The 26,799-nt window shown below is 39.3% G+C and overlaps 1 protein-coding gene across 1 annotated transcript in view; it reads right to left on the reverse strand.

Annotated features, from left to right (window-relative positions):
• Window positions 1–10,008: 10,008 nt before the first annotated feature.
• CHP1 (calcineurin like EF-hand protein 1) overlaps window positions 10,009–26,799 on the reverse strand; it is a 39,089-nt gene continuing 22,298 nt past the window's right edge. The window contains exons 5-7 of the mRNA XM_054565571.1: window positions 16,415–16,476; window positions 12,146–12,268; window positions 10,009–12,033 (exon numbers count right to left, since the gene is read on the reverse strand). Coding sequence (XP_054421546.1) covers window positions 11,980–12,033; window positions 12,146–12,268; window positions 16,415–16,476 — 239 coding nt within the window. The 3' untranslated portion in view covers window positions 10,009–11,979. The remainder of the gene's footprint in view (window positions 12,034–12,145; window positions 12,269–16,414; window positions 16,477–26,799) is intronic.

Genomic DNA, 26,799 nt, shown 5'->3' on the forward strand with positions numbered 1-26,799 from the left:
TTGTGGGTTCAATTCCTGGTCAGGGCACATGCCTAGGTTACAGGTTCCTCCCAATGAGGATTAAAAATAAAAATCAACCAATGAATGCATACATAAAATAAGTGGAACAAAAAATTGGTATTTCTCTCTATACTAGAACCTACATGTTTAGCAAGGTTGTAGGATGCAAGATCAGTATACAAAAATCAACTATATTTCTCTATAGAATAACAAAAATGAATTAAGAAAGCAATTGCATTCACAAGAGCATCAAAAAGTAAAATACTTAGGAAAAACTTTAATAAAACAAGTCCAAGATTATTCACTAAAAACTACAAAATATGCTGAGAGAAATGAAGACCTAAATAGGTGGAGAACCTTGACCAGTGTGGCTCAGTTGGTTGAAGCATCCTCCAGTAACCAAAAGGTTGCAGGTTCAATTCCCAGTCAGGACACATACCTAGGCTGCAAGTTTGATTCCTGGTCCTGGCACTGTGTGCAAGCGACCCCTGGTCCAGACTCTTAGTATCTCCAGCCTGGGCGTGTTATAGGAGGCAACAGGCTGCTGCTTCTCTCTCCCACGGAAGTTTCTCTCTTTCCCTTCCTCTCTCTGAAAACAAAAATGCCCTCGGGTAAGGATAAAAATAAAATGAGTGGACTCTCCATGCTCATGGATTGTTAGACTCAATATTATTAAGATAGCAGTTTTCAAATTGATTAGATTCAATGCAATCTGTAACAAAATACCAGCCCTCTTTTTTTTGGTAGAAACAGACAGGCTGATCTTGAAATGTATACAAAGGACCTAGAATAGTTAAGATGATTACAGAACTAAACTGGAGTGATTATACTACCTGATTTCAAAACTGACCACAAAGCTACAGTAATCAGGACAGTGTAGTATTGTCATGAGGATAGGCATATAGAATCAATGGAATGGAAATTGAGAGTCCAGAAACAAACTCCTAAAATTATGGTCAATTTTTGGCCAAGATGCCAAGATTATTCAGTGGGAAAAGGATAGTCCTTTCAATTCAGGAAAAAGCAGGGTTGATTTATAACTCAATTATTAAAATATTAAAATACTTCCATACTTGCTTGGAAGTAGCCATTGTCCCAAATCTGCTTCCCTCTCCTGCCTCTGTCTTTTACTCAGGACCTCCCAGTCTTACTCTCTATTCAACAACTGAAGGCCTTGCTGTCCAGCATAGCAGAGGAAATCCAGGACTCTGTCCCAGTCCTACATTCTTGTTGGTCAGTGCAGCATTAGTAGCAGAATAGTTTGAAAATTATTATCCTCCCCCCTCAATACAGGAATTCTTCCTGGGACCCAAGGCAACTAGAGAAGGACCAAAAACAAAATCATAAAATAGTGCCAACTGGAGTAATACAGATTGTTTCTCATTTATTTCCTCTTAACAACTATCCCCCTTCATGTTTACAAATTCTGCGGATACACCTATGGGTGTTCCCCCAAATATATCTACTTGGAGAACCTAGTAATTATATTATGAATTAACAATCAGGAATTCTAGATCACCTAAGTTAAACTCTGTTGTAATATAGGAATTCTGAAAGATCTCTGACAAAGATGGTCATTCAAGATTTTGCTTAAGCCTGTGCAGAGACTGCTGGGTACCCCCAGTGTCCTACCTTCTTCCTTAGGAAAAGAGTTATTTCCCAGGCTTCCTCATCAGTAAGGTTTGGTCATATGACTAACCAAGTGAAAAATGGTCATTCAAGATTTTGCCTAGCAACCAACAGCTAGGGAGAGCACCAGCTTTAGGGATATCCTGTTCTTCATTTGTAATTATTAGAAAATCCTTCCTAATTAAAATAATTTGAAATCTGTCAACCTATTACTTCCATTCATCTGTAATAAATCATATATAATGCTTAGTGCGTGTGTCAGGCACTCATTTAATCCTCACAGCCATCTGAGTTTGATACTGTTACCATCATCATAACCCTTATTTTACAACTGAGGAAAAAGGATACAGAAAGGTTACGTGAATTGCTCAAGTTCATGTGCTTAGTTAAGTGGAAGACCAGGATCTGAACCCACCCAATCTGTTTCCAAAGTCTATATCCTTAAATTCTACATTGAACTATCTAATTATGGCCCTGGGCTGGCAAGAATCAACTAATGAATGCATAAATAAGTGGAACAACAAATTGATGTTTCTCTCTCTTCTCATTCTCTCTCTAAAAAACAAAACTAATTATACAACATAGATTCTTGGTTTATGGTTATTAACTACCACCTTCAAACATATCATCTATAATCCAACCAATTTTCTCCATTTTAACTATAAATACTATGAGGGACAGACATACACTTTGCTGAAATCAACACACCATGCCTGTCTCATTGATCTAACATGTAAATTTTATAAAGCTTTGAAATAAGTGAAGGGATCGTAATTTGGCATAATTTTTGGCCAAACACATCAGCGTCCTGGCAATCATCAAATTCTTTTCCATATCTTCACAAACAATATAATGACCCATTCTAATATTCTGCTGGGGAATGAGGTCAAACAGGTTAGTGGAACATTTCTGAAATCAGTCCTTTTCTCCTTTTGCAAACTTTGCCAGTATCTGCCTCCTTCTGTTCTCTAACCATTTCCCAATATCTGTATCTCCATGATTAAGAAGCTACCAGAATTGCCCCTGATCTCATCAGCACAGGTGAGGAGATTACCAAATGTGGTCATACTATTCCAGATTTGTGATTCTGGCTCCACAAGGCCTGGAAGAGGCAGCAGGTAGCATAAAATACATTTTAAATTTAGCACATACATTCTTCTAAAATTTAAAGTTTTTACTCAGAAATTGAGTCAGCTCTGAGATGTTTAATAAAATAATGAAAGTCTCCATGGCAGCTTTCTCCCAACTGATGTCCTGCAGAAGATTATTTTTCTTTTGTGCAGAAGATTATTTATTTATTTATGAGAGAGAGAAACATCGATTTGTTTTTCTACCTATTCATGCATTCATTGGTTGAGGGGTATCAAACTCTCAATCTTGGCATATTGGGACAATGCTCTAACCAACTGAGCCACTGGTCAGGGCTGTGCAGAAGATATTTGAGTAACAGCTAGAAATTTGTTATTTCATGGCAGAGAAGACAACTTCTACCCTCAAGGAATTTTGCATTATGGCCAGTAATGCTTTTTGTCTCCACTGTCCACAAGGTTGTTTCCAAAGTGATAAGGAAAAAGATGTGGTACCTGTAGAAAACCAGACAAGAAATCACTGAGCTCAATCAGGACACACATCATTAAACCTATACACACTAGCACATTTAGACCATTTCTTGGTCTAATGACTTGAGGTCTTTTCTATAAACTCAGGCTATAATAGCTTCAGGATTAATGAACTGTTTATTTGGTCTCACAGGATTATTTGGTCTATAATGAAATGTCTGCTGAGTTACTTGGCTTTCATATTGTCTCCTTTGTCAGCTCCCTTCTTGATTGTCAACGTATTTCCAATTTGTTATGGACTGGATGACCAAATCGCCAAGTTTATTAGAATTTATCAGAATTATTTCTGAAGAAATGTGTGTGTGTATTTAGGGAGTAAGAGATTTTCTATTCTTGTGAACAGAATACTCAAACTGTGGGTAATGGTGCTTGATGTCTGTTGCAGCAGCCCAGAGATGTTCTTTGATCAATTCTTATTTCTCCAGCCACCTTTAAGTACTAGATATAACAATCACCTACCTGGTTCAGTTCTTGAGTAGTCTCCAAAAAGCGGTGGTTAAGTGTCAGGACTCTGTCTCCAAATAAAGTTTTGATGCAAGATCAGAATCTAGTGCTTAGAAGACTGAGTCTTGTCATCTCAAGACCAAGTCCTTGATCAGCTTACAGCTTAGGTAAATATGTCAAACTAGTTACTTACTCATCTTAAAAGACATGAACCTCTTCATTGCTGTCTCTTCCCTCCCAGAACTGTGAAGAAACAGTCTGCAGTACTTCACAAACTTACCAGGTAAATTTCCTGCCACTGCTTGATGTAGAAGGAAAGAATAATGAAATCTCTAAATGGGAGTTTCTACTAAACTAGTTGTTGAACAGGTCTATATTGGCAAATACCAGCCATCTTTAGCTTGAATTGCTTGTTGATTCAAAGCTCAGCTAAACTAATGTGAATTTAGGGAGCATCAGTCCAGTTGTAATGATTTCCTTCCAAGTAATTCTGCAATCAGTGTTTGACAAACAGGATAAATATTTGGTGTGTTGCATAAGAAATCTAGTTTGTAAAGACAGTCCTCTCTGAGGCATCTCTGCAGTAATTATTTGCTGGAAATCCCAATCAATATAAATTATTCTTATAGTCTTTTAAATATAAAAGGTAACCTGATTCTAAAATCAATTTGAAAAAAAAAACCCAGATGACTATAAAGGATATTCTAAAAGGAACATTAGACACATCCTCCAGTAGAGATGGCAGCATAGGCAGACATGGCTCGTCTCTTTGCATAAACACATCAAAATTACAAGTAAAATACAGAAAAACCATCACTCAGGAACATCAGAAATTGAGTTGAATGGAAGTCTGATAACTACGGAATAGAGTTGAATGGAAGTCTAACAAGGGTGGAATTGAAGAAATCATCCATCCACACTGGTAGAAGGGGTGTGGACACGGAAGTCTGGCCCCACACACATGTGGCTAAAAATTCGGGAGGACTATCTTGGGAGCCAGGAGTCCCAGACCCATACCAGGCTCCACAGCCCAGGATTCCAGTGCCAGGAAGCTAAGTCTCTATAAGTTCTGGCTGCAAAAACCAGTGGGGATTCAGTGGATGGAAGAAATGTCTTGGGCCCCAAGCAGTTCTTCTTAAAGAACTTACACACAGACTCACCTACTCAGACTCATTCCATCTCAGCTCCCATGCCGGGGTGGCAGCTTGAAGGGCACCAGTTGCACACTGGGAGAGGCTGAAGCGTCTGGCATCAGGGCGAGCAGAGGCAACTGTCCCTTTTCTGAGCCCTCCCACTGTAAAGCCATGGAGGCAGCAGGCTGGTAACATATTTGAGAATCCATCGACCTGGCTAATACTCTTTGACCTGCCTTGGAGATACCCTAGGATTCTGCCCCATCCAACTTATGGGCCCACCCAAGCTTCTTTTCCATATGAATGGCTGATCTCGTTTCATACTTCACAATTTCCTAAATCCTGTCAAACAAGCTACAGCTGGCCTCAGTGAACTCCAGGCCTGGCATTAGCAGCAGCCAGATTAGTTTCACAGCTTGGCTTCACCTGTGAAACTCCAAGCCAGCACAAGTATCAGACTTCTCAGATTGCTTTTGGAACATAAGGAAACAAAATACAATCAACCAGAACAAGAAGAAAAAAGAATCCAAAAAAATGAAGGTAGTATAAGCAACCTCTGGGACAACTTCAAGAGGTTCAACATTCACATCATAGGGGTGCCAGAAGGAGAAGAGAAAGAGCAAGAAATAGGAACTCTATTTGAAAAAAATGAAAGAAAATGTCCCTTATATGGTGAAGGAAATAGACATGCAAGTCCAGGAAACACAGAGAGTCCCAAACAAGATGGATGCAAAGAGGACCACACCAAGAGACATCATAATTAAAATGCCTGGGGTTAAAGTTAAAAAGAGAGATTCTCACCAGCAACAAGAGAAAAGCAGACAGTTACCTACAAAGGACTTCCCCAAAAGTTGAACCTCTGGGACAACTTTAAATGTTTCAACATCTGAATCATAGGGGTGCCAGAAGGAGAATAGGAAGAGTAAGAAATTGAAAAGTTATTTGAAAAAATAACGGAGAACTTCCCCAATCTGGTGAAGGAACTAGACATGTAAGTCCAGAAAGATCAGAGAGTCCCAAAGATGAATCCAAGGAGAAACACACCAAGATACATCATAATTAAATTACCCAAGATTAAAGATATGGTGAGAATCTTAAAAGCAGCAAGAGAGAAGATGGAGGTGTAGGTGGGTACACTTTGCCTCCTTGCACAACCAAAAGAAGGACAACAAATTTAAAAACAAAAAATGAGAATTACCAGAAAATCGAACTGTATGGCAGTCCAACAACCAAGTGCTAAAGAAGAAACATTTATCCAGACTGGTACAAGCGGGGGAGACAGGCAGCCTGAGCTGAGAGGACGCATGGCAAGGCAGTGGCTGGAGGACCGGGCTGGCGAGGCTGCGGCTGGCAGACTGGGCAGTCCCACATCTGCATGCAGATAAACCAGAGGAACAGCTGGGGAACGAGACAGACTGCGCAATCCAGGGTTCCAGTGCGAGAAAAGAACGCCTCAAAACCTCTGGCTATAAAAAGCTGTGGGGGTTGCAGCGGCAGGAGAAACTCCCAGCCTCACAGGAGAGTCCGTTGGAGAGACCCACAGGGTCCTAGAATGTACACAAATCCATCCACCTGGGAATCAGTTGCCCAATTTGTTGAGGGGAGCTGGGAAGTGACTGAAAGCCTGCTGAGAGCGAGCAAGCGACATTGTTCCCTCCTGGACCCCTCCTCCACTGACAGTGTCACAACTCAGAGACCTGCGTTGCCCTATCCTGGCGAATACCTAAGGCTCTGCCCCTTCCAACGATTTCCAAGCTGCACTGAGACAAAGAAATACGGCCCAAATGAAAGAACAGATCAAAGCTCCAAAAATAGAACTAAACCATGAACAGAGAGCCAGCCTATCAGATACACAGCTCAAAACCCTGGTAATCTGGATGCTCACTGAATTGGTTGAGTATGGTCGCAAAATGCAGGAAATAGTGAAGGCTACGCAAAGTGAAATAAACAAAAATATACAGGGGACCAACAGTAAAGGGACGGAAAACAGGACTCAAATCAATGACTGGGAGCAGAAGGAAGAGATAAACATTCAACCAGAACAGAATGAAGAAACAAGAATTTTAAAAAATGAGGAGAGACTTAGAAACCTCGGGGACAACTTTAAACAACCCAACATCCAAATCGTAGGGGTGCCAGAAGGAGAAGAGGAAGAGCAAGAAATTGAAAACTTATTTGAAAAAATGATGAAGGAGAACTTCCCCAATCTGGCCAAGGAAATAGACTTCCAAGGAGATCCAGGAAGCTCAGAGAGTCCCAAAGAAGTTGTACCTAAGGAAGCACACACGAAGGCACATTACAATTACATTACCCAAGATTAAAGATAACGAGAGAATCTTAAAAGCAGCAAGAGAAAAGGAGACAGTTACCTACAAAGGGGTTCCCATAAGACGATCAGCTGACTTCTCAAAAGAAACCTTGCAGGCAAGAAGGGGCTGGAAAGAAGTTTTCAAAGTCAAGAAAGACAAGGACGTACATCCAAGATGACTCTATCCAGCAAAGCTATCATTTAGAATGGAAGGTCAGATAAAGTGCTTCCCAGATAAGGTCAAGTTAAAGGAGTTCATTATCACCAAGTCCATATTATATGAAATGTTAAAGGGACTTACCTAAGAAAAAGATCAAAAACTATGAATAGTAAAACAGGGGAGGGGGAGTGAGAAGAATGGGGGAAAAGGTACAGGAAATAAGCAGCATAAATAGTAGGTACAAAATAGGCAGAGGGAGGTTAAGAATAATATAGGAAATGGAGAAGCCAAAGGACTTATATGTACGACCCATGGACATGAGCTAAGTGGGGGGAAGGAATGCTTGGGGGTGGGGCAGTAGATGGTGGACGGGAATAAAGGGGACAAAAAAATGGGACAACTGTAATAGCATATCAATAAAATATATATGTTTTTAAAAACAGCAAGAGAAAAGGAAAGAGTCACCTACAAAGGAGTTTCCATAAGACTGTCAGCTGATTTCTCAAAAAAAGTTTTTCAGGCAAGAAGGGACTGGCAAGAAGTATTCAAAGTGATGAAAAGCAGGGACCTATAACCAAGATTACTCTATCCAGCAAACCTATCATTTAGAATGCAAGGGTGGATAAAGTGCTTCCCAGACAAGGTAAAGCTAAAGGAATTCATTATCACTAAGCCATTATTAAAGGAAATGTTAAAGACACTTAAAAAGAAGACCAAAATTATGCACATTAAAATGACAACAAACTCACAACTATCAACAACTGAATCTGAAAAATAAAAACTAAAACAAAAACAAACTAAGTAGCCCTGGCTGGTGTGGCTCAGTGGATTGGACACTGGCCTGTGGACTAAAGGTCTCTGGTTTTGTTCCTGGTTGGGGCACATGCCTGGGTTTCAGGACCTGTGCCTGATGCATCTCTCACACATTGATGTTTTTCTCTCTTTCTCCCCCACTTGCTGTCTCTCTAAAATAAATAAATAAACTATTTTAAAAAGCAAACAGAAACCTAAAAAACTAAGCAAACAACCAGAACAGCAATAGAACCATAGGTATGGGGATCATCTGAAGGGTTATCAGCTGGGTGGCAGAAGGGAGAGAAAAGGGGAAATGGTGCAGGGATCAAGGAGCATAATTGGTAGGAACAAAATAGATGGAGGGATGTTAAGAACAGTATAGGAAAGGGAGAAGCCAAAGAACTTAAGCGCACAGCCCATGGACATGAACTGGGGGATTGCTGAGGGAAGGGGGACGCTGAGCAGACGAGGGTCACAGGGAAAAAACTGGGACAACTCTAACAGTATAATAAATAAAATATACTTTAAAAAATTCACTAAAAATAAAATAAAAATAAAAGTAAAAAGAATAACGGTAATACAGAGTAATTTGATAGCTTGTGGAATTCATTTCTTTTTCTAAGTATATGCCTGAGCTCTGACCTAATAATCCTATTCCCATACATTTTCTTCAATTACAAGTTCTATGAAGAAAGGCAATTCATTGTATCATTATTTTATAACAGACAAAATCGGAAACAAAAGGCAAACAAATTAATGGTTAAATATTATATCAATAGGTAAAATACTATGTAATCATTAATATAAACTAGGAAGAAGAGATAACATGGGGAAATATTACAATGTTAATTTTTAAAGATTTATTTATTTTGAGAGAGGGAGGAAGGGAGGGTGAAAGAGAGGGAGAGAAACAGATGTGTGAGAGAAGCATCAGCTGGTACACACCCCAGCTGGACCAGACCTGCAAGCCAGGCATGTGTCCTGACCAGGAATCAAACTGGCAACCTTTTGCTCTGTGGGATAATGCCCAACCAATTTAGCCATGCCGGCCAGGGCTACAATGTTTATTTTTAAAAGCCAATATAATTTTATATTATGTTCCATTTATGCTCAAATATGTAATGCATGGATGGAACACAAGGGAGCAAGGGAAATAAAATTGGTTAAAGAGATTCTCCTCAAACTGTATTTAATGTTGTAATGATTTTTAAATTTTTTTAAGTATTGTTTCATTTTAGTCACATACTGGTATACCGAGAAACATGGTCAGTAGTATTAAGGTTCCTCCAAAATTGCCTACATGGTCACTATATTTTTCATTTTTTCCAAATCCTAAAATTAGACTCAAAGCAAAGATGAAACACTGTGGAAGCCATTTTGAATGGATTTTAAAGCAGAGAGACGGCAAAAGGAAAAGGTACTGTGTTAGAATTCATATAACTGACTCCAGCTATTACTGCTCTGAGACCTGCCACGAAACCTTAAAATAAGAAGAGGTACTCATACCCTACCTAGACTAAGCAGTCACTAAAGCTTGAAGATGATGCAAAGCCATGTAATAAAAACTGGGTACAATATGTCATTGAGGCAGAAGGGGCTAGACAGCTTAATAACAAGCAATGACAGGTACCCCATTTTTAGGCCTTTTCTCTATTTAAGGAGCCAGGGAGTCAGGAACAGGAATTGAATCTTACCTGGAGTGAGCAGGAAGTGGCTGAGGCTGACCAAGCTGTGCCCAGAGGCACGCAGCGCTGGCCCCTGGGTGACTGCCCCCACCAGGGAGCAGCTGGGAAGACCTGCATTTGGTATCACAGACAAAACTTAAGGAGACACTGTGATTTCAACCTTGAAGAAAATGATTGAGTTATATAAAATTCTTGTAAAACACATGGACAAAGTCAACCAAGCTGTACTGTTTTAACTACAAGTATTTATTGATGGATCAGAGAATACAGTCTTAATGGAACAATAAGGCACAACCGTGGATAAAAACAATTTGCTATACAGCCAAAAGGAGGAAAAAGCATAATTTTAGGAACTTTAAATATGCAAGTCAAGGAGCCTTTGAAGTACCTCTCTAACAGATCAGTGTCAGACAAATCTTCCCTTTTACATGATTCCTATACTGCATCACTTGATTACAAAACTAGACTGATACTTCACCAACAGTTTCTCAGTCATTTATATTTGAGTAATCCAGCCTGGCCACTCCTCTGTTTTCCACTGTTCCTAATCCCTTGCAGTGGTATTTCTTTCTTTCTTTCTTCTTCTTCTTCCTCTTCTTCTCTCTCTCTCGTTTTAAAGCAATTCCCTTCCTAAACTACTCTGTATACATCTTGTATAGCCTTTCAAAGCAAGGAAGCAAGCAAGCAAGCAATGAGTCAGACAAAATCAGCCAAGGGCAATTATAAGAATGAATAGACTCATAAAGACAGATGTTAGGATGACAACAGCCTGATTCAGTGAGGTCTATACTAAGCTGACTTAGGCAGAAAATTTGCTTTGGCTCATGCAAAGGCTTGTAATGCCACCTCAGGTTGGGCCACCAGTGTCAGGCCCCTTGTTTCTAAGGGATTAGCAGTGGTTGAAGAGAGGAGTTACAAAATCAATGTAACCAGGCTACCAATGATACAATACATTCAAAGCTCTGGACCTGTCTTAGGAGCTGACTATGGCTTCCAGCATTAACATTTGCCAAGCATAAAATTTATAAAGTATTTTGTGCAAAACTTCAAGACACTGAGGACAATCTTTAAATCTTTTGGACTGGGATAAGTAGGCACTTCTGTAACACTAGTCTTTCTATTTGGAAATGTGAAGTGAAAAACATTCCAGGGCACACAACACTGAGGCATAAACCATGCTGCAGATATGGGAATACATGAGGCTTTTAGGGTGCCCAGTCTCCTTGTTCAAAAAGCCATGAGAAAGTCCACAAGAGTTTCATCAGAGCAGCCATTTGGGTGGCAACAGTGTCCCAAAACTAAGCCAATCTGCTGGCATGTGCTCTTTTCTGAAAAGTCAACACTGTACTAGCAAGAGCAGCTACATAGGTATGTATGTTGAGAATCAGAGGCCAGAGGTAGAGCTACCTGGGCAAGTCAGCTGAAAGGCTGTGCTCCATACCTCTCACAAACACCACCACCTTTCAAGGAGGACATCTCCAACCCACAGCCCTTTGATGACAAAGCAGAGTGCAGGTGACCAAGACGATCAGAGTTTTCTGAGAGAGGTGTTGGTTATTGAAAGCTCCTGGAGAGGCAACATCCAAGAGATCTATTTAAGAGTAAAGGTAGTTCAGAACTGCCAGACCACCAAACTATCCTACCAAGTCAGAATTACATTGAACAGGAATAGCTTGGGGTGCCAAGTAGAACACAGGAATTTGAAGCTTAATAAAAAGCGGGGAGACTGAAAGACTAAGTGAAATCATGTGTTGGGTAAAAAAGAAGTAGAAAGCAAAAGACATGTAAAAAGGATGGAGGAGCATGCCAAAGCCTTGTTGGAGGGAAGGCAGCATGGCTCTAGTCTACACCCAATGGAAGAGCTATGCTGGCTGGTTCTTGACCTGATTGAATTTCTCATTTTCTCAGACGAGATGCACATGTAGCACTCAGCAGCAGGATGCGGGTGCGGCTGGGCTCGGGAAAAGTATTTAGAAATGGAGATAACCAGAGAATGATACCAAACAGATGTAGACCGGGTGTACCATTCTGTAATGCCCTGTTTATAGACCAAAGGCAAGTTTACGTTGGCAGAACATATTAGGGGTTGTCATGCAACAGCAGTAGTACTTTGGGAGATGGGGTGGAGGTGGGGTGGTGGACAAGAGGACTCCCAAGTTCCAGTTCTTAAATACTAGACAGCAAGGAACAGTTTGGTCGCAGTCCTTTAGTGAAGAAATCGGATGCTCATTTTCTGTTCCACGTCCACCTTCTCCAAAACCTGGGGGAAAAAAACCCAGTTACAGAAACTGTCCCATGCTCTTTTCTGAATGTTTTTTTCCCTCCCTCCTGTGCAGAATTTAACTTTTCAAACCACAAGATGACTGACTAACCTTAACAAATTCTGTGAAAGATATGGCGCTGTCCCCATCTTGATCAGCCTCCTGGATGGTCCTGTCTGCGATGCTGCCCAGCTGTTCATCTGAGATGTTCACTCCGACCATCATGCGTAGCACCTGCCGGACCAAGAGCCAGCATAACAGAGACTTAGGGTCAGGGGGACTCTTTTACTAAGATTAATGATAAAGTCCAAAACATTTTCCCCTTGATGTCCTCAAATATAATAGCCAGAAAGCGGACACCTTTTTTTTTTCTCTCACGTAGGCCATTCTACACGATGACATGAACAGAATTCTCTAGCAAGGTCACTGAAAAGGAAAGTAAACCTCATTGGGCAAAGTCCTCTGCGTTTTGCTTTTCCCTATTCTTCCTGCCTGGAATGTAGATATAATTCCTGGTGGTACAGCAGCCATCCTGGGACTATGAGGTGAAAAGTCATGTGTACTGTGGATGTCAGAGCAAGAATACAAAAGAAGCTTGGTTCCTGGACATCATTTAGGTACTGTACCAACCTGGACAATCTATGCCCAGACTTCTTGTTGCATGAGGCAAACTAGTTTGTTTTTATTCATTCATTTACAGTGAAGGAAGAAACTTTATTCAGTGCAGAAAAGCTCAACTGTGACTCAGCACCAGTGTAAAAACAGCAAGGCTGTGAGGCAGCCCTGGGGGCAGGCCCCTTTCTGGCTAGACAGCTCTGCTCTGTTCCTCTCTGATCTGTCTGCTTTGCTTTGCTACTCACTGGTCTGTTTTGCGCTGTGCTGGTCTGCTCTATGCTGCTCCGCTCTGGCACATCTTCAGTGTTTTAGCTCAGCCAGGGTGGAAACTAGCTTCTCATTGGTTTATAAGTTTGGCAAGGCTTTCTGGAATCCAATGCAGTCCTCCTTGAGTATGGCCAAAACTATCCCTAAAGTATGGCCAAAAACATAAAGATCCTTGAAGGGTTAAATACTAAATACCCCTTTTTAGAAAAATAACATTCTAAGTGCTATCACACATCTGAAATAGGATTTAAATGGCCGTGAGAACTGCAGTAAAGAGAATTTAACACTATTTCACCAAATTTGTCTCAAATATAACAAGTCCACCCCCTCCCAATTCTGCTATCTTTAGGGTATAAATATACTTTGAAAATTGCTACCTTAAGCAAAAGGAACAATTCTATTCAGATGACTCTAGGACAATATAAAATGAGGAAAGAGTGTTTTTGTGATGCCTCACATCACTTTTATTATTACTATTTTTAATATCTTTCTTTAAAAGGTAAGAGCAGAGATTTTCCACATGATAGAAAGGCTTTCTTGTCCAGCTGTTCACAATCCTTCCATTCCTCTACATCCTTCTCCAATCTTACAAAATGATTTTTAAAAAGTAAATTACATTTTTTTTGAAAAGAAAAGAAGACCTAAAATACTGATGTGTGTCAACACCTTTTTTTTTTTTTTTTTTGCAAATCAGTTCTTGAAAATTAGAAGTTGTACATTTTGGGTACAAATGTACACAAATTGAAGGATTAATAAAAAGAGGTAATGTTGTCCTGGCTGGTATGGCTCAGTGGGTTGAACGCTGGCCTGCAAACCAAAGGGTTGCCAGTTTGATTCCTGGTCAGGGCACCTGCCTGGGTTGTGGGTCAGATCCTTGGTGGGGGGCACATGAGAGGCAACCACACATTGATGTTTCTCTCCCTCTCTTTCTCCCTCCTTTCCCCTCTGTCTAAAAATAAATAAATAAAATCTTAAAAAAAAAGAGGCAATGCTAATGAAAATAAAAAATAGCCAAGCCATTTGCCATTTTTCCTGATTGTGTGTGGCCAACTAGACAAATCACTCTATCCTCAAACCTCTTTAACAGATCAGATCTCGGCCAAATTGTTTTAGAATTAGAAAACTGAATTGTGCGTGTGTGCTATGTGTGTATAGGGGGTGGGAATAGGAGTGGTGTCTTCAAAATCACTCAACCAGTCCATTAATGAGACATGAAGAAGTGGCTTGATACAGGTCCCAGCAATCAGGCTTCTAGGGCCAGCTGGTGTGCTTTCCATCTCTCCATGGTATCACCACTGGTTCCCGTCAGAAGTTTTTATTAGCAAATGGGATTTTTATTATTACTATTTTTAATATCTGGTGAGATTTTTTGTACATATCCTTTTCCAGTTAAGGAAAGCTCTCTTCTATCTCTGTTTTCACTAAGACTTCTTTTTAAAAAAAATCACAAATGAGCGATGAATTTTACCAAATGCCCTTTTTTCTATGGAAAAGACTATTCAGTTTTTGGCTTTTTAAAAAATCTGTTAATGTGGCAAAATACATTGACTGATTTTCTCATTTTAAACCAATTTTGAACTCCTGGTATAAACCCACCTTGGCTATAATATATATAGGGGGCATGTGAGTGGCAACCACACATTGATGTTTTTCTTTCTCTCTTTCTCCCTCCCTTCCCCTCTCTAAAAATAAATAAATAAAATCTTTAAAAAATATTTTGTTTAGGATTTTTACATCTATGTGAATGAGAGTATGTTGTAATCTTCTTTTCTTGTACAGTGTTTACAAGATTTCTATACCAAAGTTATGCCAGCCTCATAAAATGATTATAGCAACTACCTTTATTGAAGTGTAACTGATACACAATAAACTGTACATACTTAAAATGTACACTATGAGCCCTGGCTGGTATGGCTCAGTGGATTGAGCACTGGCCTGGGAATGGAAAGGTTGCTGTTCGATTCCCAGTCAGGCACATGCCTGGGTTGTGGGCAAGGTCCCCAGTACAGGGCATGTAAGAGGCAACCTATCAATGTCTCTCTCACACATTGACATTTTTCTCCCTCTCTTTCTCCCTCCTTTCCTCTCTTTCTAAAAGTACATAAAGTCTTTTAAAAAAAGTGTACACCATGATAAGTTTTAATATATGTGTACTCTTGTAAAACCACCACCACAATCAAAATAATGAATATATTCATCCCCCCAAAGCAAAACCAAAACTTTTACAAAAATATCAAGAAAACATGACCACTCAGCCTTTTAACATCCACCAAATAGTTAAGAAGTTCATGTCACCAAATGTTTAGAAATGGCAGTGTCTAGAAAGGTAGATTTCGGTAAACTGTTCATATCCTCTTTTTGCTAGGATAAACCTAGTTCTCTGACACCTCAACACATCATGCACACTTTCGTCCAAAAGTCATTTTATGCCTGAGGAACATTCTGTGGCTTTGCCTGGCACTCTGGCCCCTCTCAGGCTTTTAAAATCATAATAATGGAAAACAAATCAACCCTACACTAAAAAAAGAAAAAATTTCTTTCTGGCAGTCAAATCTTGGCCAGAGGATAAACACATGTATCTGTAGGGTGACTAACTCTACTTTTTCTCTTCAGAACTCATAGGTAGGAATTCTAAATAAATTCTTCTCACTGAAGAAAGGTAACCAACTCAAAAGCAAAGGACACTAATACTGAACTGCAGACTGTTTCAGTTTTTGCTCAGACATAGAAATGTACAAATACCTTGAGTTGGACCTTAATCTGACCTGAGTTATCTTCAACTTAAAGATTTCTCAAGACACTGAATGAGTTCAGATTTACTTCAAGATGAATAAAAACCACTTTACTTTTTAGGTGTATCTTGAAACAGAAATTTCTCCACATAAAGTCCTGCAAATATTAGCCTCCTAGGGTCGTCCAGGTTTACAGATATTTAAAAAAGAGGAAAATCTTCTGCCCTCCTAAATGTGAACTTTGGAGAGGGAGGAGAGGAAGAATAGAAGGGCCATGGGTAACAGGATAAAATGTCAGTCACTGCTAGTAGAGGACAGTGAACTTATCTATGAGGAGCAACAAAGGAAAATGAGCAGTCAGGCCGGCGGCAGTTCCCTGACTCCTATGTCAAGCCCCAAAATAGATGGAACAGCAGTAATTACCTAAACGTCATCAGAATTACTTGGTTCTTGCTGCCAATAGATTGACTGGACAATAACAAAACATTTTAATCTAAATCATCTCATATATTTAGTCGTGCCGGTCAGCACCTAAAAGACATTTAGTTACCTTTTAAATAGTGAAGACACCTGTCTGGGAAAACTCAATGAGCCATTTCAAATTTCCCCAGGTCATTTGCTCTGCCTTATATCTAGGATAAAACTCCGCACACAGCAGGTATTAAATAAATGCTTCCTAAAAGTAAAGAACAATTCCTGCCCACAAGAATAAGCAGGCAGGGCCCAAACACAAGTTACCTGCATGCATGAGAGCTCTCCCACATACCTGTAACAGCTCGTCACGGGAGATCTTGTCATCTTTATCCAAATCATATAGTCGAAAAGCAACTGGCAGGGAAAAACAAGAAGTTAGTGGGAAATTCAGTAGTGTTTTGCCCCTTCTCAAGGAACTAAAATGTGAAGGACACTAGACAAAAAACAAAGCCAGTTAACAGTTTTTCCCAGAACAATCTCTATTACTTGTAGAGCTTTTAAAAACTTTGTAACATTTAAGAAATTGAGATACATCTCCATAATTGATGGCATGTTAGATTTGATGAAACAGGGGATGTTCGTGGAACAAATCAGACAACAATAAAAAGAAAAAGCCAGCCCTGGCTGGTGTGGCTCAGTGGATTGAGGGTCACGGTTCAATTCCCAGTCAGGGCACATGCTTGGGCTGTGGGCCAGGTCCTCAGTAGGGGGCACGCGAGACACAACATGTTCCTTTCCCTCTTTTTCTCCCTCCCTTCCCCTCTGTCTAAAAATAAATAAATAAAATCTTAAAAGAAAAAAAGTCAAATGTCTTTTTTCTTACCTTATAATTAAAAAATAAAAAATCCATAAGTGGTTCTGTAAATTAGGTCACCTCACACAACTCATCAAGTCTACCATGCACCACTCAGGGGGAGCCAACAGTAGGAGCTGTATAGGTACCCAACGGCTGACTACACCAAGTACTGCTCTGGGAAAATGGCTACTTTGTCAAATTCGAGCCAAATTTCAAATAACTCTCTACCACTTGGGAGTCCTGTAGGTAAAAAAAAAAAAAAATCAATTTCAAATAAAAATGCCAAGATTTTGATGGTTTTCTGACCTTATCATGCTTCTTTTCTCTTTAACGATAGGTAAGTCTTGTAGAAAGTAGGATAGATATATAGGAGACAGAATTTAGAAGAGCAAAAACCATGCAGTCATGTTGCTGAAGGGCTACCACGTGAAAAGTGTGATGATTTTATAGGCAGTCACACTGAGGAAGTTAACTGCCTTGTAATCATAACTGAATTTAGTGTGTTTTTGAGGCTTTGAATCACTTCAACTATGCCATTAAGATTTTTGTGTTTTTTTTTTTAATTTATTTTTTCAAATACATTTGTCTCTGCCTATCCCCCACCACTTTCCCTTGCTCCCTCCTTCCTTCCCTCCCTCAGCTCTTCCCCTTTGGTTTTGTCCATGAGTCCTTGCTATATGTTCCTTGACTTTCCCCTTCCCTTCCTTTTCCCCGCCCTCCCCTCTTCCCTCTTGTCTCTGTTGATTTCTTTTCCTTTCAGTGTTGCTGGTCTTATTTTCCTTGCATCTTTGTATTGTTGGTTAGGTTACACTTATAGGTGAGATCATATGGTATTTGTCTTTTGCCCTGTGGCTTATTTCGCTTAGCATAATGCTCTCCCGTTCCATCCATGCTGTCACGAAGTTTAGTAGTTCTTTTTTTCTTTTTGCTGCGTAGCATTCCATTGTGTATATGTACCATAACTTTTTGATCCCATCATCTACTGAGGGGCATTTAGGTTGCTTCCAACACTTGGCTATTGTAAAATGTGCTGCTATGAACACTGGGGTGCATAGGTTCTTTTGTATTGGCGTTTTGGTGTTCTTAGGGTATAGTCCCAGCAGGGGAATCACTGGATCCAAAGGCAGTTCCATTTTCAGCTTTTTGAGGAAATTCCACACTGCTTTCCACAGTGGCTGCACCAGTCTGCATTCCCACCAACAGTGGACTAGGGTTCCCTTTTCTCCACAGCCTCGCCAGCACCTGTTTGTGGATCTGTTTATGATGGCCATTCTGACCGGAGTGAGGTGGTACCTCATGGTGGTTTTGATCTGCATTTCTCTGATGGCTAGTGATGCCGAGCATCCTTTCAAATGCCTCTGGGCCCTCTGTATCTCCTCCTTGGAAAATTGTCTGCCCAGGTCCTTTGCCCATTTTCGGATTGGATCGTTTGTCTTCTTGGAGTGGAGTTGAGTGAGTTCTTTATATATCTTGGAGATCAAGCCTCTATCTGATGTATCATTAGTGAATATATTTTCCCATATGGTTGGCTCCCTTTTCATTTTGCTGATGTTTTCTTTAGCCGTGCAGAAGCTTCTTATTTTGATGAGGTCCCACTTGTTTATTCTTTCCTTTATGTCCCTTGCTTTAGGAGACATATCAGTGAGATTTTTGGTTTTAAGTAGAGTGCTGTGAATACTAAAAAGCCAAAATCTACTGCTCTATAGTTATTATAACAACACAGATTTAGCTCTTGTCCTTAAGAACTCATGATCTAGTAGAGGGAGAGCAACACACACTGCTCACTTTAATACATACACAGTGCCATCATATATCTGAAATTCAGGGTGACAAAGGGAAATATGCCTTTCTGGTTCAAGTAACATTTGAACAAGTCTGACAAGAAATGGCATTCCAGGCAGAGCTAACACTGGGGACAAAGGCATGAAAACATGGATGAGTATCTACAAGTTTAAACATCACACCCTTCCTAAAAAAGGAGAATGTCCTGTAAAAGAGAAAGTAAAGATTTAAAAAAAAATCTAATTTACTCTTCATAAGGCACGTATTACAACTCTTGAGTGGGAAGTAATGGGAGAGATTTTTCTCTGTTTGTCTGTTCTTAATTTGGTTAGTTGAGTAACTATCTACCGAATTTGAGAATTTCTATGCTTAGCCAGTTTAGTGTCTAAGAGGGAAAGGAGGCAAGTATCAAAAGAATCCCTAAAGGAATATGTGTTTAATATATTCCCTAAATTAAAAACACACTTCTGCTTATGCTGTCATCTTTCGGAAGTAACCATAATATGTATTATCTACTAAGCTATCTTTAGGATGATTTTGGGATAGAAACCTGTTTGCTATATAACCCATAAATATTTCTGAATTTCTGAATTTATTAACTGGGCAACTGGAATAAACACAGCCCTTTCTGCCAAACTATTTACAGAAGGCTGAACTAATTTTTTTAATTAAATTTATCAGGATGACATTGGTTAATAACTGTTTCATGTGTGCAATTCTGTAATACATCATCTGCATATTGCATTGTGTGCTCACCACCCAAAGTCTAGTCCCTTCTGTCACCATTTATTTGACCCTCTTTATCCTCTTCATCTTTCCCCTACCCCTTCTGCTAACCACCATACTGTTGCCTGTGTTTATGAGTTGTTTATTTTGTTTGCTTGCTTATTGCTTTGTTTTATATTCCACATGAGTGGAATCATATGGTTCTTGCCCTTATCCATCTAACTTATTTAGCTTAGCTTGATACTCTCAAGATCCATCCATGTTGTCACAAATGGCAGTGTTTCATCCTTTCTTATGGCTGAATAGTATTCCATTGCAAATATGACACATCTTTATCTAATCATTCATCAAAGGACACAGGTTGTTTCCGTGTCGTGGCTACCATGAGTAATGCTGCAATGAACATGGGGGTATAAGACACCTTTACAAATAAATATTTTCAAATTTTTCAAGCAGGTGCCCAGAAGAGAGATTTGCTGAATCATATGGTCTATTCTTAAATTTTTTGAGGAAGCTTCGTATTGTTTTCCCTAGGGGCTGTACCAGTTTACATTCCCACCAGCAGTGTTTGAGGGTTCCTTTTTCTCCACATCCTCTCCTAGACTTGTCACTTCTTGTCTTACTGATAATAACCCTTCTAATAGGTATGAGGTGGTACTCACTGTGGTTTTTTTTCTCTTAAATATTTTATTTATTTATTTTTAGAGAGAGGGGAAAGGAGGGAGAAAGGGAGAGAAACACTGATATTTGTGAGATACATCAATTGGTTGCCTCTCATGCATCCCCAACTGGGGAACTGGCCCACAACCCAGGCATGTGCCCTGACTGGGAATTGAACCGGCAACCTCTCAGTTCACAGGCAGATACTCAATCCACTGAGCCACACCAACCAGGCCTCTCTCACTGTGGTTTTGATTTGCATTCCCTTATAGGTAGTGCAGTTGAGCATCTTTTCATATATCTATTGGCCATTTGTATTGAACTGCTTACTCTTGAAACTCAGTTGCCATGGTCTGAATGTTTGCGTCCTCCTCAAAATTCATGTTGGAATGTAAACCCCCAATGTGATGCTATTAGGAGGTAGACCTTTTGGGGTTAATAGGGTTAGATTCTGTCATGAGGGTGGGGTCCTCATGATGGGAAGAGACAGGAGATCTCTTTCTCTTCTCTCTCTTTCTCCCCATGTGAGGACACAGTAAGAAGAGGACAGTCTGTGAGTCAGTAGAGGGCCTTCACCAAGAACCTGACCATGTGGTACCCTGATCTCTGACTTCCCAGCCTCTGGAACTGAAAAATGTCTATTGTTGAAGCCACCCAGCTATGGTATCCTGTTACAGTGGCCTGAGCAGAATAAGGCACCAGCAGAGGAGTAACTGGAGAGATCACACGATAGGGCCTTTTTAAAAAAGATGGCAGTGAGAGTAGTTATTTCTTAACTGACTTGGATTCCTGTCAGTCTGCTCTGGCCCTGAACCAGCAGAAACATTTTCCCTAAGATAATGAATGGTCGTATGTACAAATGACTGTACCATTTTGTTAGGTTCTTTCTCTTTCCTCTCCCCTTCTCCCTTTCCTGATTCTTGGTCCTATGACTTGGACTCTCCTGTCTCCAGAGCTGCTTTCTTGAATCTCCAGTTCCATGGCTTCAACTATAACCCAATTCTGATTACTTCTAAACATGCAGTTCCAGTTTGCACTCCTTGCCTGAGCTCCTCAGAGCAATGCAGTACAGTGGTCAAGAAACCAGCTCTGCCGAATCCGGGCTCTGACACATGATAGCAATGTACCTCAGTTGCCCCAAGGATGCAAAATAACAACAGGGTCCATCTCATAGGGTTTTGAGGACTGAATGAGTTAGTACATGAAAGGCACTTTAAACATGGCCTGGCACATGATAAGAGCTCAATCAGTGCCATCTACCTGCCATCACCTCTCTACCCTCCTCTCATACCACTCCTTTCTTGAGAATGCTTGTTTGTCCTCTAAGTACGCATTTCTACCTGACAGCCTTTGTACTATCAGTTGGTCCCTCTGCATAGAGCTCTGTTCTGTTCTTCATATGGTTGGCTTGTTCTTAGCTCAGATTTCAATTCCTCAGAGTTCACTGACCACTCTGAAGTTGTGACAGCCCCTATTACTTTCTAATCTCCTATTCATTTCCTTCATAGGACTTGCCACAACTGTAATCTTATTTGTTTATTTCCATATAGTCTGTCTCCCTTATTAGATCATAAACTCTATGAAAGTGAAGACCTTATCTGATTTATGCATCATTATATCCTGGGCCTAAAATAATGCCTTACACATAGTAATTGCTCATACATTTGCTTAGTGAAAAGACCAAATGAATGGTCTCAGTCAAACCTTTACCTTTTAATCACTGTTTATTATTAAAAAAAACAACACTGTAGTAAAATATACATAAAATTTACCATTTTGACCCTTTTAAAATGTATAGTTAACTATTAGGGCGTTATGTTGTAACCAGCATTGCCATTCATCTCTTGAACCTTTTCATCTCTCCCAACTGAAACTGTGATCTACTAAACAATAACTACTATCTCCCCCTGGACCCAAGCCCTGGTAACTTTCTCTCTATGAATTTGACTGTTCTAGGAACCTCAAATAAGAGTAATCAAACAATATTTATCCTTTGGTGTCTGGCTTATTTTATTTAGCATAAGTAGATTCACCCATGTTGTAGCATGTGGAAGAATTTCCTTTTTTAAGTTTTAAGGTTGAAGAACATTCCACTGCATGCATATAACACATCTTGCATATCCAGTCATCTGTCAATGGACATTTGGGTTGCTTCTCCTTTTTGGCTATTGTGAAAGATGCTGCTCATTATTTCTTCTTGGCCCAAACTCAACTTCACCAACATTCTCTATCATCCAAATAAAATATCTTCATGTGCAAACTCCTTATTTCCCAAGTCATTCATTATGTGTTATAAAAAACCACTTAAGAAGTCAATTAGAATATCAAAAGGAGGCTTCCAGACTTCTCCCAAAGCATTCTTAGATGGGTCATATTTTTTCACGTAAGACATTAAAACCTCTTTGACCTGAAGGGGAGAGCCAATTCTTTTTTCACTTCTTTTGGGTAGAATATCCAAAAGTGGAATTGCTGGATCATATGGTAATTCTATTTTTAATTTTTTGAAAGACTGCCATATTGTTGGATCAAAGAACTATCATTATTATGAACCACTCCTAAGCATAAATAACAAATTGAGATTTATATCTACAACTAAATGTGAAATAAATGTCTGATTTCTATTGGTTTTAGAGCCACAGGTACTGCTGTCACTGCTGTGGTTTGTTGCCAACATTCATAAATGAAGGAAATACCAAATTTTAATAAAGATTGGGAGAAAAAGACATACTATTTTTCCTTCCCACATTCACAGAATCCTTTGTTTGTGGACCTTGGATTAAGAAACAGAGATCTACAAGATGCTCTTTTTTCTTGAGTGGAGAATTACAACCTTTATTGAGACAGCGCTATCCATGCACAAGTATCTCTCTTTTAAAAATTATTCCTTTTGTTGAACTAAAATATCTCCATGATCTGCACGGCATAAATTCTTTTCTACATGATAGCCTTTCATATATTTGAAGATAAATCTCTAACTCAGTTTTTCCTTCTTCTGACTTTATGCCCAGTTCTTTCAAAATCTTCCATCGTTGGACAAAGGGGACTCTAATGGGTAAAGTTTCAGATTTGCAAGAAGAAAAAGTTCTGGATATCTGTTTCACAACAATGTGAGTATACGTAATACCACTAAACTGTGCAGTTAAAAATGTTTAAGATGGTGAATTTTATGTGATGTGTTTTTTACCACAATAAAAGAACTCTTCCTTATGATAACGACTTATATATCGTCTTTGATACCTTCAAATTTCTAGTTTCTTTCTTATAAATATGCTCTGGTATATCTCTGGAATCTAAACTGAAGTATGGTTCCCAAGGTGTGTTCTTTTTAGCACAGAGTGGAATTACCACTACTCTCATTATGATACGTTCCTCTTGTCAGAGCCTAATGTTACATTACTTTGGGGTTGGGATAGGGGTAGGGGTGCTGCAGGCCAGGCAGTCATAGCGTACAGTCGCTTCATTTTAGATTTACCCTTAGATCTTGTTTATAGGTGTTGCTGGACCCAAATGTAGCACTCTAGTTTATCCCTTATAATATTCATTTTGTAAGACTAGGTCCCAATTTTTTCAGCTAATCAAGATCTCTTTTGGTTTTGATTCTGTGACTTCCTGTATTAACTATGCTTCCAGTTTATAGTCAACCAGGAACTCAATATTCAATGGGGGGACCCCAAAAATATCCAGTATTTATAAAAAATCATGTATTTATTGTTACATGTTTAAGCTGCAGTCACTTTCAAAGTACTCTCCATTTGATGTAATAAACCTATTGAGACATTTTTTCCACTGCTCAAAACAGTTTTTGAACTCATTGATTTTGATGCTTTTTAGTGCTTCTGCCTTTTTTTGTTTTACTTATTTCACATTGGCAAAATGTTTCCCTTTGAGGACTTTTTTCATTGGGGAAACCAAAAAAGTTGCTTGGGGAGTGATTGAGAGATTGGTTGAATAGGGAGGGTGGGGCATGGAGGTCATGCCGTTTTGGTCAAAAAATGCTGAACACTCAGTGTAGTGTGGGCAGCTGCGCTTGTAAATCACCCATGATGAAAGGGGCAAAGGCGATGAAAGTCTTTAAAAAAATTTCACTGAATCCAAATGCAACCTCTCACAACAATGCCAGCTGGTACACTCATGCAGATGGGTTCCTAGAACACTCACCTAGCGGGGGAAGCCCTGCCCTCCAGGATATAATTCCTTTTTTTTGCACCCCCCCCCCCCACAATATTTGCTTATTACAACTTCAGTGAAAAGTTACTGAAGATAAGAACACTGAAAAGCTGAAAGGGCTCTGCCGTATACCTTTTTCTGGTGTGATACAGGTTCATAAATGTTAAGTGTTCTAGCCTATTGTTCCCTTGCAATTTTATCACCTGTGTAGGTTTGTGTCAACACTGCCACATTTAAGATGCAGAGCTGTTTCAAAGGCTCAGGGCTCCCATGTTACATCCTGTTCTGAACATACAATAAAGAAGCACATCTATTACTACATCACAAAGTTGTTTTAATATTTTGTTCATTGTATTTCAATAGAATTGGTTTCCTTTATAATCCTATGTATTTTATTTTATGATTCAAAACTTTCTGAGATGGGCTCAACAGGATTCACCAACTTCCAAGGAACTCATGACTTGGAGAAAGTAGAACCCACGCTATAGAAGGAATTCAGTTAACAGGTTTGTGTCACGCCTGATAACCTTTAGAAAGTTTCCTCTTATCCTGGATTAGAAAACAAGCGTTGTTGTTGTTATTTTAATATTATATTTATTTATTTATTTTTAGAGATGGGGGAGGGAAAAAAACATTAATGTGCAAGAGAATCCACAGACTGTTTTTCTCACACCCCCAACTAAGGACCTGGCCCACAATCCAGGCATGTGGTCTAACTGGGAATTGAACCAGCAAACTTTCAGTCTGCAGGCCAGAAGCTCAAGCCACTGAGCCACACCAGGCAGAGCAGAAAACAAGCATAGTTTTATAGCACATAAAATTTGTCTCTTATTATCTTCTCCTTAACTAACTCACTGGACCCATGGGTGCTCTTCTGCCCCTTTACAAATTGTTCTAACTGATGTGGTGGCACACTGTATACTTGTAGCGAACAAGCTACATGAGTGTCCACTCCACCTGTTTATCAAGAGTTGCTTACTAAGAATCAGGGTATGCCAACAGTCCTAAAACTGTTTGTATTATTTATTCTTTCCGTAAAACTGTATAACTTTGTAAAAACTAAAACATATGTGAAAAGTTATTGCTTCTAAGAAAATTAGACTATTTCTAAAAGACAAAATTATTACGTCAATGAAAAAAACATGCTAAAGTACGGCAGAACTATAAAACATTAAGGGGAAAAAATGTAAACACCTAAAAAGATTCTAGTCTCAGAATGCTTTAGGAGTATCTTTAAGCTCTCTTTCTACTTAAACTGCAACCATAAACCTTAGACTATACATTATAGGTGTGCTATACAAAAAAGTCACACAACTGCCATCATCAGACTTATACTAGAACAAAACAAACCTTGGTCCTATATCAAAAGGTTGGCCAGTATGTGTTTTTAACTATATTAGGCACAATAAAATGGTAAACCATGTATCCTTTTCTGTGATTCTATGCGATAGCTTACTTTTTCAATTCCTGATCAATTCCTCATCTGAAAACAATGAATAAGAAAATTACTACTACGCCAATGTCAGAATCAGGCAAACATGTACTAAATACAATGCTAAAACTCTTACAATGCAAGACATAAGGCTTTATCTCAAACAGTATTTAGTCTTGAAGAAACAACTGGAATTCACTAACACAGTATACAGTAAATTTGGGCACAATTCATTAGAGTTCTATTTTCTTCTACATCTTCTACATTAAGTGTTCTGTTCTTAATATTAAGGTACATTATCTTGTAATAAAGAAAAGCGGTATTTTATTATTTTGGTTCAAAAATCTTCCATATCTTATATAACTGTACTTATTTCAGTACTTCTTAAGCTCTTTTCCTGAACAAAGGAGTGAGCTCATACTCCTATCCTACAGACAGGGAGGCTGGGAATGTGGCCAAAGGGTCACAAGTCACAAGTTTAAGTTTTATGCACCATTTTCCAAATGTATGTAAATTTGGCCTGGTAGTCTATAAGTTATCTGTATTTGTTTCAATATTAAAAAGCCTTTTCAAACACCTATCTGTATACCACTGTGCACCCTTGAAGAGAAGCTTGGATTCAACCAATTCAATACAATTTCAATTCCAATTTTGATTTGTGTTAAGTGAAAAGAGAAATTAAATTGCAATTTCTTGGGGGAAGTGTTGTAAGCGATTGGGCAATATCATATTTGAATCAAGAAGGACAGAGGAAAATCTAACAAACATCCAAGGAAAGGAGGCAAAAGGCATGGGGACAAAAATTAAACCTTGCACTCTCCCAGTTGTCCAGCCCTACTTAAGTCATATCTAATATCTAACAAATTCTAAGATGGGCTGAGGACCATCATTATTCCCTACAGGTGGGGCTGGGTCTTCTTCACTGTTGTCACCCTAGCACTTACCACAGTGCCGGGCACACAGTGGGCCTTCTTGCCCAAAGTCACATGGTCAGAAAGTGGCAGAGCTGAGATTTAAACCCAGCCAATTTAGCTTCAGGGTCTGAGCTCTTAAACACTACGCTCTTACAAATGTTTGCTGAATAACTCAATGAGTAAATAATTTGTAAGAAATG

Source organism: Pteronotus mesoamericanus, unplaced genomic scaffold, assembly GCF_021234165.1.
Source record: "Pteronotus mesoamericanus isolate MK-2021 breed Mesoamerican mustached bat unplaced genomic scaffold, CSHL_Meso_final contig_164, whole genome shotgun sequence".
Taxonomy (NCBI): Eukaryota; Metazoa; Chordata; class Mammalia; order Chiroptera; family Mormoopidae; genus Pteronotus; species Pteronotus mesoamericanus.